Source organism: Toxotes jaculatrix, chromosome 5 (genome assembly GCF_017976425.1).
Source record: "Toxotes jaculatrix isolate fToxJac2 chromosome 5, fToxJac2.pri, whole genome shotgun sequence".
NCBI lineage: Eukaryota > Metazoa > Chordata > Actinopteri > Toxotidae > Toxotes > Toxotes jaculatrix.
This window is the reverse complement of record NC_054398.1, coordinates 1,761,830-1,773,933: the sequence shown is the minus strand read 5'-3', so window position 1 is coordinate 1,773,933 and position 12,104 is coordinate 1,761,830. Positions and strand designations below refer to the sequence as shown.

Sequence of the window (12,104 nt, the reverse complement as noted above, 5' to 3'; positions counted from 1 at the left end):
GTGAGGATTCATGACACCAAGCCACGTGTTATCTTGATGACTTAAATGAGCTGCTACATGCTCCTCTGCCAAACACTAACTCACCATTAACTGCTCATGAACCTAAAAGCAATGTGTTAGGACGGTGGATCCCAGTCCTTGGTCCAGTGATGCACCGAGGCCTGCGCACCTTTCTCACCCTGCCCCAACACAGCTGACTCAACTCGGAGAAAACACAGCGAGCCGAGTCACGTGGTACAGCAGGGCAGAGATTAAACGGTGCTGCAGCGTTTCATACCACGGGAGCAAAGAAGGGAACCACAGCATTAGAGTGATGTTTCTATTGCAGCTGTAGCTTCAGCACCAAACAGCCTCTAGTTTTTCTCCATGACTATTCACAGCATCAGACCTGGGACAAAACAGCTGATAGATCAAATGCACCTCACAGGGTAATTCCTATTTATTCCAACCGCGGTCTTATTTTTGTAATTTCAGTCATCACACTTATCAGTAACAATAACAACATGCTCTCCATGTTAATGGATGAGATCTGGGAACACAGAGACATCACAGGAAGACACAAACAAATGGTGAAATTATTACCTAAACTATCTGACGTATTGTATTTGCTGTAGTTGAGCACAGTCACTGCTCATGTTTCTTGCCCTGCCAAACTTTGCTGTAGTCTTCTCACCTTGTTCCCAGACCTCAGTAGTTACTGTGGTGAGCTCAGTGTTGTTGTGACTGATAGAAGTGATAGTCAGAGCTATGAGGATAAGACCCAAGTTGTAATAAATCACAGTGAACATTCAGGAAGGTTTTGAAAAACTGTCTTATTGGTTGACTTTGAATTGAAGTGATTAGAACAAAGATGACAGAAATAATCATTCATGTGTCCCCCTGCTGGATTACTAGCTCTTCTTCTCAGTGGTAACACCTGACAGTACACCATGATGAGACTTTAAATGTTTAAATGTTCCTTAGGTACAAAAGAATATCTTAACAATCACTTGGGGAAATGCAAATTGCTCTGAAAATAAAAAATCAGTTGATAATGTCATAGTTTATATATATTGCTATGGCATTAATTTACACCCACGATATCAAATTTTGTGTTCAGGTAGTGAACAACACGGAGTACTGCTACGTGTTGTTCACAGTACAAACCTGACAACTTGCTGACACTTAACCTGTAAAACATAAGAATCTAAACGATGTACCATCTGAATAACTGCCACTACAATGTTTTCATAAAAGCGAGGTCTTCTGTCTCACGCAGAGGCTCATTCAGCATTGGTGCAAGTCATGAGAGCTAGCAAAGAGCGTTTGTGCCTTTATGGGGAACACATGAATAATTTTGTTGTCTTTGTCCATGTTCGTCTTTTTGTTTTCAACTGTTTCCAAAATATGGTTTTAGTGTTTGGGAAGGTTTTTTAGTAAGTATTCAGCCCAAGTCTGATTAGAGCATTGGTTTGACCATCAGCCTAATGATGAGACAGCACAGCAACAGAAAAAGTGGAGGGAAAAGTGGTAGATGGAGAGTTTGAGGGGGGGGCGGGGCAATCAGAGGACGGAGGAGCCGGGAAGAAAATGAGGCAGAAAAAAAGTGAAAGATGGTTTTGTTTACCAAAAATGCCCTCTGTCAGTCATGGAAAAGAACAGACAAAGAGAAAAGAAAAAAAAAAGAAAAGAAAGAAAGAAAAAAGAGAGAAAAGAAAGAATGAAAAAGTGAAAGACTGATAAACGGTCAACCACAGAGCAACAAAGGTATAATCACTGTATATAAAGACAGACAGCATTTCATCTTTCAGGGGGACACAAAGGAAAACACCAGTAAGAACAACAACACTTCATTGTGGCTAATGGTGAAAAGTCTGATGTCAGCTGGGTCAGTCAGTGCTCGCTGCCATACTGATTCAACACGTCCCATGATGCACTATGTCTGTCGTCCTTTCTCACAGTGTCTATCAGGGTCAAGACTGACACTGTCCAAAGGACTGTGTGCACGTGTGTTTGTTTGTGTTGAAGGGAAGAAGGATGGGTGTGTGAGGGAACAATGTTTTAACTACCAGATAACAGAACACTCGTCAAACTGTAATGACACTGGGACGGAGCCAGCTGGGGACCTTTGTTGCATCTCTCTCGCATCATGTCAGTGAAAATCACATAAAATGCCCCAAAATATTATTTAAAAAATGCCCCCACGCTCATTACTCATCATTAGTAACGATGAGTAATAATATTCCCTTGTTTACATTTTGACAAGTCGCTGTATTACCTGGTAGTTAATACACTTAGTGGATAGAGGGGGGGGTCACTCTGTCCCACACTCGCAGGAATATCATGCTTCATCCATCCAACAAAGACAGCACTGTGACGTTCTGCAACATGTTGCTCCAAACACCAACATGCTTCAGCCTCCTTCTCACACAGCACAGCAGCAGTGTGTAAATTAAATAAAGCCTAAACCTTTCTCCTCATAAACCCTCGAGGTGTTCACATTTGTCTTCTAGGCTTTTGCAGCTCGGCCACAAGATGGCAGTGGACCTCAGTGAACCTACCTTCTGCCACACCCCATGGGTACTGGCGACCTCTGACCTTCTTGCCGTTCACCTCAATCACCACGTTGCTGCCGACTACCGCCAGGGGCATCTTCTCCTAGGGCGGGAAGACACACAACTTTTGTTTACTGCAAAAGCTGATTTCAGCTCTCCCTGGATGGACGAGTGCTCTCTGCCGTTTAGATCAATGTTCAGCTTCAGTGTTTGATTGGTTCCTGATGTCATGGTTACACCTGACCTAACTGTGTGAATGACTGGGCTACATTAAACATGTCCAGGATTTAATCATCTCAACACAGTCGCTGATGACCAACATCCACCAACAGTGGAGAAAAACAGATGTCACCATGTGTGGCAGATACTGCGCTTGGCTCTTGCCAGAGGCGACGATTACTGGGGCAGAGAGCTGCACGGACAACAATCACTGGTGAAAGTTCTTCAATGAGCATGTCTATAAAACTAATCATCAGTTGTGCCGTTTGGCTGCCAGGCACAGGGAAAAGGGACAGAGGCAGCTCCAGGGGTTGGATACTGACAACCAAAGGTCAGGCTGTCTGCGGCTCTATTTATCTGTCTTCCTGCTGAGATCAGCCAGAAGCACTTTAATCAAGTTTTAAATTGCTAACAAGACCGCGTGCTCCGTTACCTTTATCTTTCGGATGAGCTTGTTGTCCTCGTCGTCCTCTGTGTCCGGGAATTCATAGATTTTGATTTTATGCTCCTGTATCTCTTTCATTATCTGAGGAAGTGAGAAAGTAATCACAATAAAGGTAACACACAAACACACACACACACACGTTGCACTGTAATTTTCCTATTAGGTTTATACTCCCTACATACTTTGGTATTTTATGCTTGTTCAAAATATACTTTGTCACACATCTAGAGCTCCTCGATGAACCGTCTGTATTTAGTTTATTTGATCTGTACACAAACATAAATGTTTCAGCCACAGGTTGTGGATCTTAGGTTGTTGTTATGACCTGGAGCTGTTTTTGATGAACAGCAGTTGATCTCACACTCACTGCAATGACAAGACTCAGCAGAGCCACTGTACCGAGCTGTTGCATGCCACCAACTTTGCTGTGGATTTATAAACTCTGGAAAGAGCCTGTCTGCCTGTTTTTCAACTGCTTCCAGTGTTTATGCCAAGCTAGGCTAATTAGCCTCTTAGCTCTAGCTCAATACTTGAAGCACAAGCAGGAGAGAGGTGCTGATCTTAATCTGTGCACATCAGTCCGGACGGAGACAACAGCACTGCCTGTCCCTCTAATGTGACACATACAAACACAGATACCTGTTTTTTAAAAAGCTGGCACTCTTCAGGGGTCAGAGTGTCGGCTTTTGCAATAAGAGGGATGACGTTGACTTTGTCGTGGAGTCTCTTCATGAACTCGATGTCCAGCGGCTTCAGGCTAAAGGGGAGACAGAGGGAGCTGTTAGAATTAGTCAGTGGGAGTTCAGTCACTTGTTAAATAGCTGACTAACAGCTGGCCAGCGTGAAGATGCTCAGCAGGTTTATCACTGAGGAAAAGGGGTCCAACGTTGTCCCATTTTTCTTTGACAGTTTTTGACAATCTTTGTTCATGGACATCAGTGTGTTTCTCCTTGTTGTTTACAATGAAACAGGTGGGTCAGCCACCCTGTCAGGCAGGTGACTCAGCCTGTAAATGAAGAATTCATTTCCAAGAATTATTCTAAAGAAAACGCCACACTGTGCTTCCTCTGTGCCTGGCTTTTCAAAATAAATGTGCTTCAGTGGGTCACCAGCAGAGGGCCAACCACAACCGTACACTACATGTAGCCTCCGGCAAAGACACAGCTAAGCCAGCTGAGTGCCAGAGACTTTGTCTTGTCTGTTCTTCTTCTGTGGTGACAGCTCATGGTTATGTCATCTTGAGTTCATGATGGACTGTCAATGTAATGCCCCCATAGGGTCTCCATCTCAGCTGTGTGAGCAGAGGCAGAGAGCTGTGCTCAGGCATGAGGTGGGTGGGCTGTCGGCTAGTGGGGGCAGTGTGTAGGAGAGTGAGTGTGTGATGCATGATGGGAGAAAATGATGTAAAAATAGACCCGTACGCGGCTGAATTCCAGGATCCAGCTGTGACTTTGTGAATGCAATTATTTTTATTTACGTGCACGCAAATGATGCATGCCATGTGCAGACTTGGTTCTCTAAAATGTGTGTGTGTAGTGGGTGTTGATGGAGGGAATGAGAGTTACTCATCCCAGGAATGCAGGAACACAAAGAGGGCAAAAAAAAAAAAAAAAAAAAACAGCTGTTCAGAGGTTCACTAGTTCACAGAGGGACACTGAAAGAGTGTGTGAACAAGCTACTTGGTTAGAACGGGGTCAGGCTGGTGTGTGATGCAGCATGAGAGCAGCGCCGGAGTGAACGTGGCTCCAGATAAAACAGGAGACAGAGTGTCTGGTCTGTGGAGGGGGAGACTCGAGGACTGGAGGAGGAGATAGTGTGTAAAAATGTTTTTCCTTTCAGTGTTAAATGAGAAATCCTCTCTGCGCACTCAGTGATTTATCTAACCAGCAGTCAGAGACAGCTGGACTCACTGTCACAACTTTCTCTGTCTTCTTCCCAGGACAAGCTCGAAGACATACAGTGAGCAGGCCGTTTACCTCTGACGTAGAAGTTCAAATTTCACAGCCACATGTCGGTGACTGAGGCAGCAACATGCAAACAGGAGATGTACAGAGGGGGTAAACCGTTTGCTTTGAAACGACATCCTGGCAGATTCCTGCAGAGTGAAATGAACTTAGTGCTCGGCCTGAAGCCGAGCAGCAGCTGTACAACTGTATTAAATGCAGCATGGTCTCCTCCATTCTCTGTTTTAAACCCCTTTTCAATCGATGCAGCTCTTTAGGCAAACGTGATGCCAGCAGATCGCTGGTGGTGATGTCATTGGTAAAGAATTTCAAATTCCCACCTGATCATGGTGGTAGATCAAGTTATGACAATCTGACGTCGATCCACATTATTTTACTGAGCTATGTGGAAACAGAGCTCCACATTTTCACTCAGGCTGGCTCTGCAGCTATATTGAGAAACAGGGAACGTTCTAGTGATGCCAAGTGAACACACGCACACACACACCATCTGAGACACTGCAGGATGTCAGAAGACAGAGTGTGTTTGTCTGAGACGAGAGGCCTGCCTCTGTGAGCTGCTCCGAGCCTCCACTCTGACTGGGTGATTCAGTGATGGAGAGCAGAACGCGACTGAGCATGAGCAGAACTGGGTTATATAACCTTTGTGGGTCACAAACACTGGATGGCAGCCTCCTCGTCTATGGCACAGACGCACATTCACTTATAGCCGGCAAAGGAGAGGGAGCCGGGTGTAAGCTCGCTGGAAAGGCAGAGTAAACAAGCCAACTCTGAGTTTTACTGATTTTCACTGTGATTTGATCGTTACATGGACCCATGATCACAAACGGACTCGTGAAGGCAGCAGGAAAAAAAAGCATCCTTCCATTTGCCGACTGCTGCTTGTAAAACTGCTAAATTTATCTTCCCCAGTGTGAAAGTGCACAGAAACTTAAAGCTGCACTAATCAGTGTTTTTATATAAATGATGCATCAGATGAAACAGGAAACTCAATGACAAGAAACACAACTCACATGAATGTGAATCTCACCATGTGTCTAAGTAACTGTTTGCTAGCACAATGGTCATGACAACTTTATAACGTTTACTAAATCTTTATCTTTTAATGGAAGTGCTTTGACATAAAACCAACTCATCTGTATTTATGGAACTTCTCTGCACCTGATTCAACTCTCATGCATCAAAGCTGTTACAAGGAGTCACAGTCACTGTGACACAAAGATGGCAGCATTAGATCATGGCTGCCTCATTGTGTCTCAGCTTAGTTCACGCTACATCTGCCTGGTCTTACTCCACCCTCACCCCACGCAGCACCTACCCGTGTCCAGAGGGCGCGATGAAGTATAGGCAGCAGTGGACTCTGTTGTCTGGCATGGATCTGCGGTTTACCCTCGACTCTGCGTTCAGGAAGTCCTCACACTTACTGTCAATGTAGTTTATCACTGGCTGCCAGCTGGGAAGACGGAGCGAAGACACCAGGCAGAGGAAGATGAGAAAAACCGATCTCATCACAAATATATTTAGGACAAAAAAAACAAAGCAGTGATTATGACTCCTCACCAGTTGCTGTTGTCCACTGCATCTCCAAACCCTGGTGTATCGACAATGGTGAGTGTCAGCTGGACCCCTCCTTCCTTTATCAGCACTTTAGACTGCTCCACCTGGAACACACCAACATCCACACATTTCAATACACCAGTGATAAAATCTCTGCCTCTAACCTCTGAATCTGAATGGAAACACATTCCATATATGAACCATCCTTCTGTGTTTAGGACGATTCAACAGTTTGTAAATACATTTCAATACACACACACACACACACACACCAGCCTACATGTTTAATTATGCGACACTATCCTCTCCCACTCAGGGCGCTGATGATACATCATCACCCACACAGCCTGCTGGGAGATGCAGAGATATGTAGATGTGTGAGGAATCAGACTCAGACTCTTTCCTTGATGTGATGTGTGAACAGGCCAGTGATGGATCACAACCAGCTCTATACACTGACTCCATCATGAACTGTAGCATATATACAGTATGAATGTAGCATCTTGGCTAACAGTCCAGTGTCTGGGCTGCAGACATGTCCAATCCTGTCTGCCCGAACTGTCTGAAAGTCGACAGCTGATGGAAAGCGATGGGATCCGGAGCATCTTCCTGATGCCATGTCTCTGTGACACACAGAACAACCACAGAAATCCCCCCAGTTCCTCACTATGGCAGCTAGCTCGTCCATCTTACTCTACAGCGATCTCATGTTACCCGTGACAACAGAAGTGAGATATGATATCTCTTCTTCTCCATCAGTCTCTGTTGTCTGGACCCAGCCCTCTTCCCTCTTCTCTTCCCTTCATTCCTCCTCTTCTATGTGTCCTCCTCCTGATTTGTAAGGGGGAGCATGGATGAAACCACGGTGTTGCTGAGCCACACTACCATAGCTGACTGACAGCATTCAGAAGTTTAGCTGAAGTAATTCAACAATGAAAAAAAAACAGACCAGAACTTTGTCCACAAGAGCCAACATCTTTCTGTCCTGTGAAAATAACTGATTGATTTCTCGTGGCTTTAGTTTGAAACAGTAAAATCAGACGTTCTCACTCCTCAGTCACACATATTCACATTCACTCCCACGGATCCATCGTTTCCTGCAGCTCCTCTGCTGTTCCCTCACTTCGCCGCATACTTTCACAAGGCCATCTAGTTATTTTAGGATCACCCCTTTAACTCAAACTACAGCCCTCTCGCTCTAACACAAACATTCTTCAGCTTCCACAAACCTTCAGATAATCTGTCTGACTTTACAGCTGAGCATATACTTATCATGCACCGCAGCCATTCGACATATCGGAGCTTAATTGCGCATCCAGCGCGCTGCGCTCCGAGTGTGTGTTTGCACTGCACAAGTGTTTGTGCATGACATGTCAGCCATCTCGAAACCAAATCTGCTATTTCCACCGTTTCTGTGAAGAAAAACAGATTGGGAGAAAACCTCAAAAATGCCGTCAGTCTCAACACCATCATTTAAAAGAAATCTGATCTGGGGGGAATGTGAAGTGAGCGACAAAACATGAGATTGTTCTGGAATATAAATACTCTGACCCTGTCTCTTCCCCTCAGCCTCAGACCACAGCACCCATGGCAAAACACACTTATACACGCTAACTGTTACTTGCAGGAGAGCATTTATGCCCACGTTGTGCTCATGGGGTTCACATGAGGTTTGATGGGAGCGATGGACCGAAAGGGAGCTTGGAGCAAAAAGGCATCTTAATGTTTTCGGTCTCGCCGAAACAGAGTAAATTTAGCAGAGTGCTGGTGCACAGGCGGGAGCAGAACAGCACGGCTTTCATGAGGAGATGCAAAAGATACAGCGACATCACCTGATCTGCCTCCGCAGCCCATAATTTAGGACGCACAGCACGAGGATAGAAAAAGGTGAAAAACTGTCTACAAACCAGTTCACAGTTCACACCGCATCGGAGGAGGTGACCTCAAAGTGGAGGGTGACCACAGCTTTTAAGCAGCTATAGCTTCCGCCATTTTGGACCCTCTGGCTCTCCGTTCGCCCTAAAGGTCAACACTATAAAGACCGTTTGCTATTTTCAAAGTTCACTGAAGTTCCACTCCAATGACCTGATCTGGCTGCTGCATCACGCTGCTCTGCCTCATCAGTACAGTGGAGGTGAATGGAATTTACTCTGTGACCCTCACTGCACTGGGGTAGAGGCAGAAATCAAAGAAGGAGGCATCTCAAAAAAAAAAAAAAAACCAAAACCCTGCACACGTTAAACCAAAAGTGAAGGCAGGGCTGGTCGTTTGGATGAAACGAGCCTTTAATGAACACAGCACTGAGGCAAACTGAGCAGCTAGCTTCTTGTTCCGTGTGCACGTGTGAGTGTTACGTTGGTTGTGTTAATGTGTCCAGATGATGGTGTAAGCTGTGAGCTGACAGATGTGTTTTCAGTGCGTGTGGGAGCAGTTTTCATGATCAGGAAAACAATTAATTAGTCAAATAACGAGGGGAAGATTCTTTCAGCCTTTCAGCTGTGTGTTCATGTATAGGTTTATGTTTCTGTGTGAAGTGGGTGGGTGTGAGGGTGGTTTGGGGGTGTTACATTTCTTGGGAACATTCCTGCCCTGCTCGTGACCCTCCCCCTCACACCTCAGGGGAACCACAATGACTCTCACCCAGTTCCCTATTTTTCTCTGTCTCCCCCCCGTCACCTCTCGCTGTCTCTTTACTTTTGCCCCAGCTCTGTCTTTTTCCACCACGCTCCCCTTCACGCTGCTTATGTCCCTTTTCTTCTACCCGCATCCCTCTCTCCATCCCTCCTTCACTTCTCCTTTGTGCACGAGGCTTTTCTCCCACCTCATCGTGGTTACACTTTCCACCTTCCCTTCTCCAGTCTCCTTCACAGTCTTTACCCAGACCTCTTCTCCTCCCTCCCTCCCTCTGTCCTCTGCTCCCCACTCCTGCTCCAGATGCAGCCTCCCTCCTCCTCCTCAGTTTGTCATGACCATAAAAGGGCATAATCCAGGCCCTGTGGCCTTCCCGTTTCCCTCTTAGTTCCTCCATCCCTCTTTCTCTCTTTCCTTTTCCATGATACTCCATCCTTCTCTTCCTTCTCTCACAAATACTCCATCTCTTGCTGCCTCCTTTCTTCTCTACGTGCTTTAGACTTTATATTATATATATGTGTGTGTGTGTGTGTGTGTGTGTGTGTGTGTGTGCAGACCAGTGTCTCTGCTTTCTGTCCCACTGAACTCTCAGCTGTTCATTCGTCTCTGTACTGAGGGCTTTATGCTCTGCAGTCGTATTATAACATCCCTCTGTGTGTAACTGTCGACAGACTGTTGCTGCTGACACAGTCTGATCACGTCCTGCAGTGACTTTCTCAGTCGCCTGATGAAGAGCTGCCCTTCTGTTTTTCTAACACATCTCACGACTGCATGATCATCAGCGATCAAACGTGAGCTGTGTGTTGGTTTATGACCTGATCGGCCAGAGTTCCTTCACAGTGTTTATCCACTGAAGGGCTGAATGGTATTTACTAGGTGACCTGCCCGAGCTACAGGAGGACATCGTGACTCTTGAGATTCAGCCTGACAGGAAGGAGTGGATAGGCTTTGAAATAACAAGGACATGAGAACATCAGAGGGTAGCTTTATTAGCCTAAACGAATTCTAAACACACACATAAAAACTGGTATTTGCAGCATAACATGTTCACCCTCAAAGTCTCAGGCACTAAACACGGACGTTGATGGAGCATCCTCACGTAGACAAGTTGTCCTACTGTGTTCAGATGATACGTCGTGTTGATGAGCTGTCTGCAAAGTTTACACTCAACTCTTTGGTCATGGGCTTTAATGTGACCAATATATGACTCTAACTCACCTGCACCGTCTTCTTGATGCGCTGGGAAGGTCCAGGGTAGTCCTTCGAGTACAGGTCAGTCAGGAACAGAGAGTTGATGAGAGTCGACTTCCCAAGACCAGACTCACCTGAGGAGGACACAGACACACGTTTAACTACATTAGATGTGTGTGTGTAAGTTAGAGTGAATGGGAAAACTGACTCAGGCTTGTATATATGTATATCTATATGTATATGTGTGTGTGAGATTCTATTTATTAATAATAAAACTACAGCCTGTCGGCCACATGATGTGTGCATCCATACTCTTGGTGAACTGCAAGTACATACATGCATTAAAACCAGCCACAAAAGCATGTGCGTGCACTGCACACACACACACACACACGCACTCACACACTCACACACTCACACACACACACACACAGCCTGGAGGGACAGGGCTGCAGCACAGAAAATAAGGCAGATTCATCGTCTGAGAGGGAAAAGGTCAGGAGCTCGTCTGCCAGCAAGAAAAGCTTTTCAGATAGAGCGAATAAAACTTTTCCTCTCCACCTCCTGCTCACTTTCTCCCTCGCCATCCTCATTCATCCACTCTTCCTCCGTCCTTCACGTATAAATCTTCCTGTTTCTCTTCCTACTCTGCCAACTTTCCATTCCCTTCTCCCCCCTCTGATGTTAAGGGCACAGCAGCCACACAAAGAAAAACTAAACAAAACACACACAGTTAACATTTACTCGACAAAGAGCACAGCCACTGCACACACACACACACACACAATGCTGTGATTAATGGCTGAGCATCTGGCTCGTGTCTCATGAAAAGGCGGTGGCGGAGTGTTTGGTTGGAGGAAAGGAGGGCTGCTTGTCCTAGCAAGACCTCTACGCCTCTCTAAGCCACTACCCTGACAGTCTGTGACCAAACACCAACCCTGCCTGGGTTTTTAGAAGACAAACGTTAAAGTGGAACTCCTATTTCAGACAAAACCTATCAGATAATCAGAGCTGAACGCGCCTCCCATGTTAAATTTATAACTACTGGACCTGGAAGATTGATGGTTTTCCGGTAACACAGCAGACAGAGAGTAGAACAGGACAAACTGTGTGTATGACACCACCCAAACCTGATGATTACAGAGCCTGAGCACTGATGGATGGCCCTCCAGGTACAGAGACGATGTCACTGTGTAAAAGTCTGGAACCGACTGAGCCTCTAATGAACGTAATGTTGGCCAGAGACCGCTGAACAACCATATGCCAATATTTCAGTGATTTAACCGCAGCCAACGAGCTCCCACAGTGTTTTCAGTTTTTAAAATAAAAAGACAGATCTGATTCTGTGGGTTTCTATTGTTTCCTTTGCACTATAGAAACATACTGAGCTGTGGACGACTACACCTCTAATGACTGATCTGTTGATGGTAATCGGTCACAGAGTTCCCAGAATCCGAAGTATCTCCAAACGTTTGGCATTTTTTGATAAAATAACTAAAGTATGGGAGAGTATATAAAGTATACTTGTTATGGTAACAGGCAGACACAAGGAATCAGCGCCCG

General features: G+C 45.5%; 1 protein-coding gene across 4 annotated transcripts in view; it reads right to left on the bottom strand.

Moving 5' to 3' along the window:
• Positions 1-12,104, bottom strand: part of LOC121181965 (septin-7-like) — a 35,261-nt gene that overhangs the window by 6,898 nt on the left and 16,259 nt on the right. For all 4 annotated transcript variants that reach the window (XM_041038207.1, XM_041038208.1, XM_041038210.1 and 1 more), the window contains exons 3-8: positions 10,569-10,675; positions 6,723-6,823; positions 6,481-6,615; positions 3,838-3,955; positions 3,187-3,279; positions 2,541-2,637 (exon numbers count right to left, since the gene is read on the bottom strand). In XM_041038207.1, the coding sequence (XP_040894141.1) occupies positions 2,541-2,637; positions 3,187-3,279; positions 3,838-3,955; positions 6,481-6,615; positions 6,723-6,823; positions 10,569-10,675 (651 nt within the window). The remainder of the gene's footprint in view (positions 1-2,540; positions 2,638-3,186; positions 3,280-3,837; positions 3,956-6,480; positions 6,616-6,722; positions 6,824-10,568; positions 10,676-12,104) is intronic.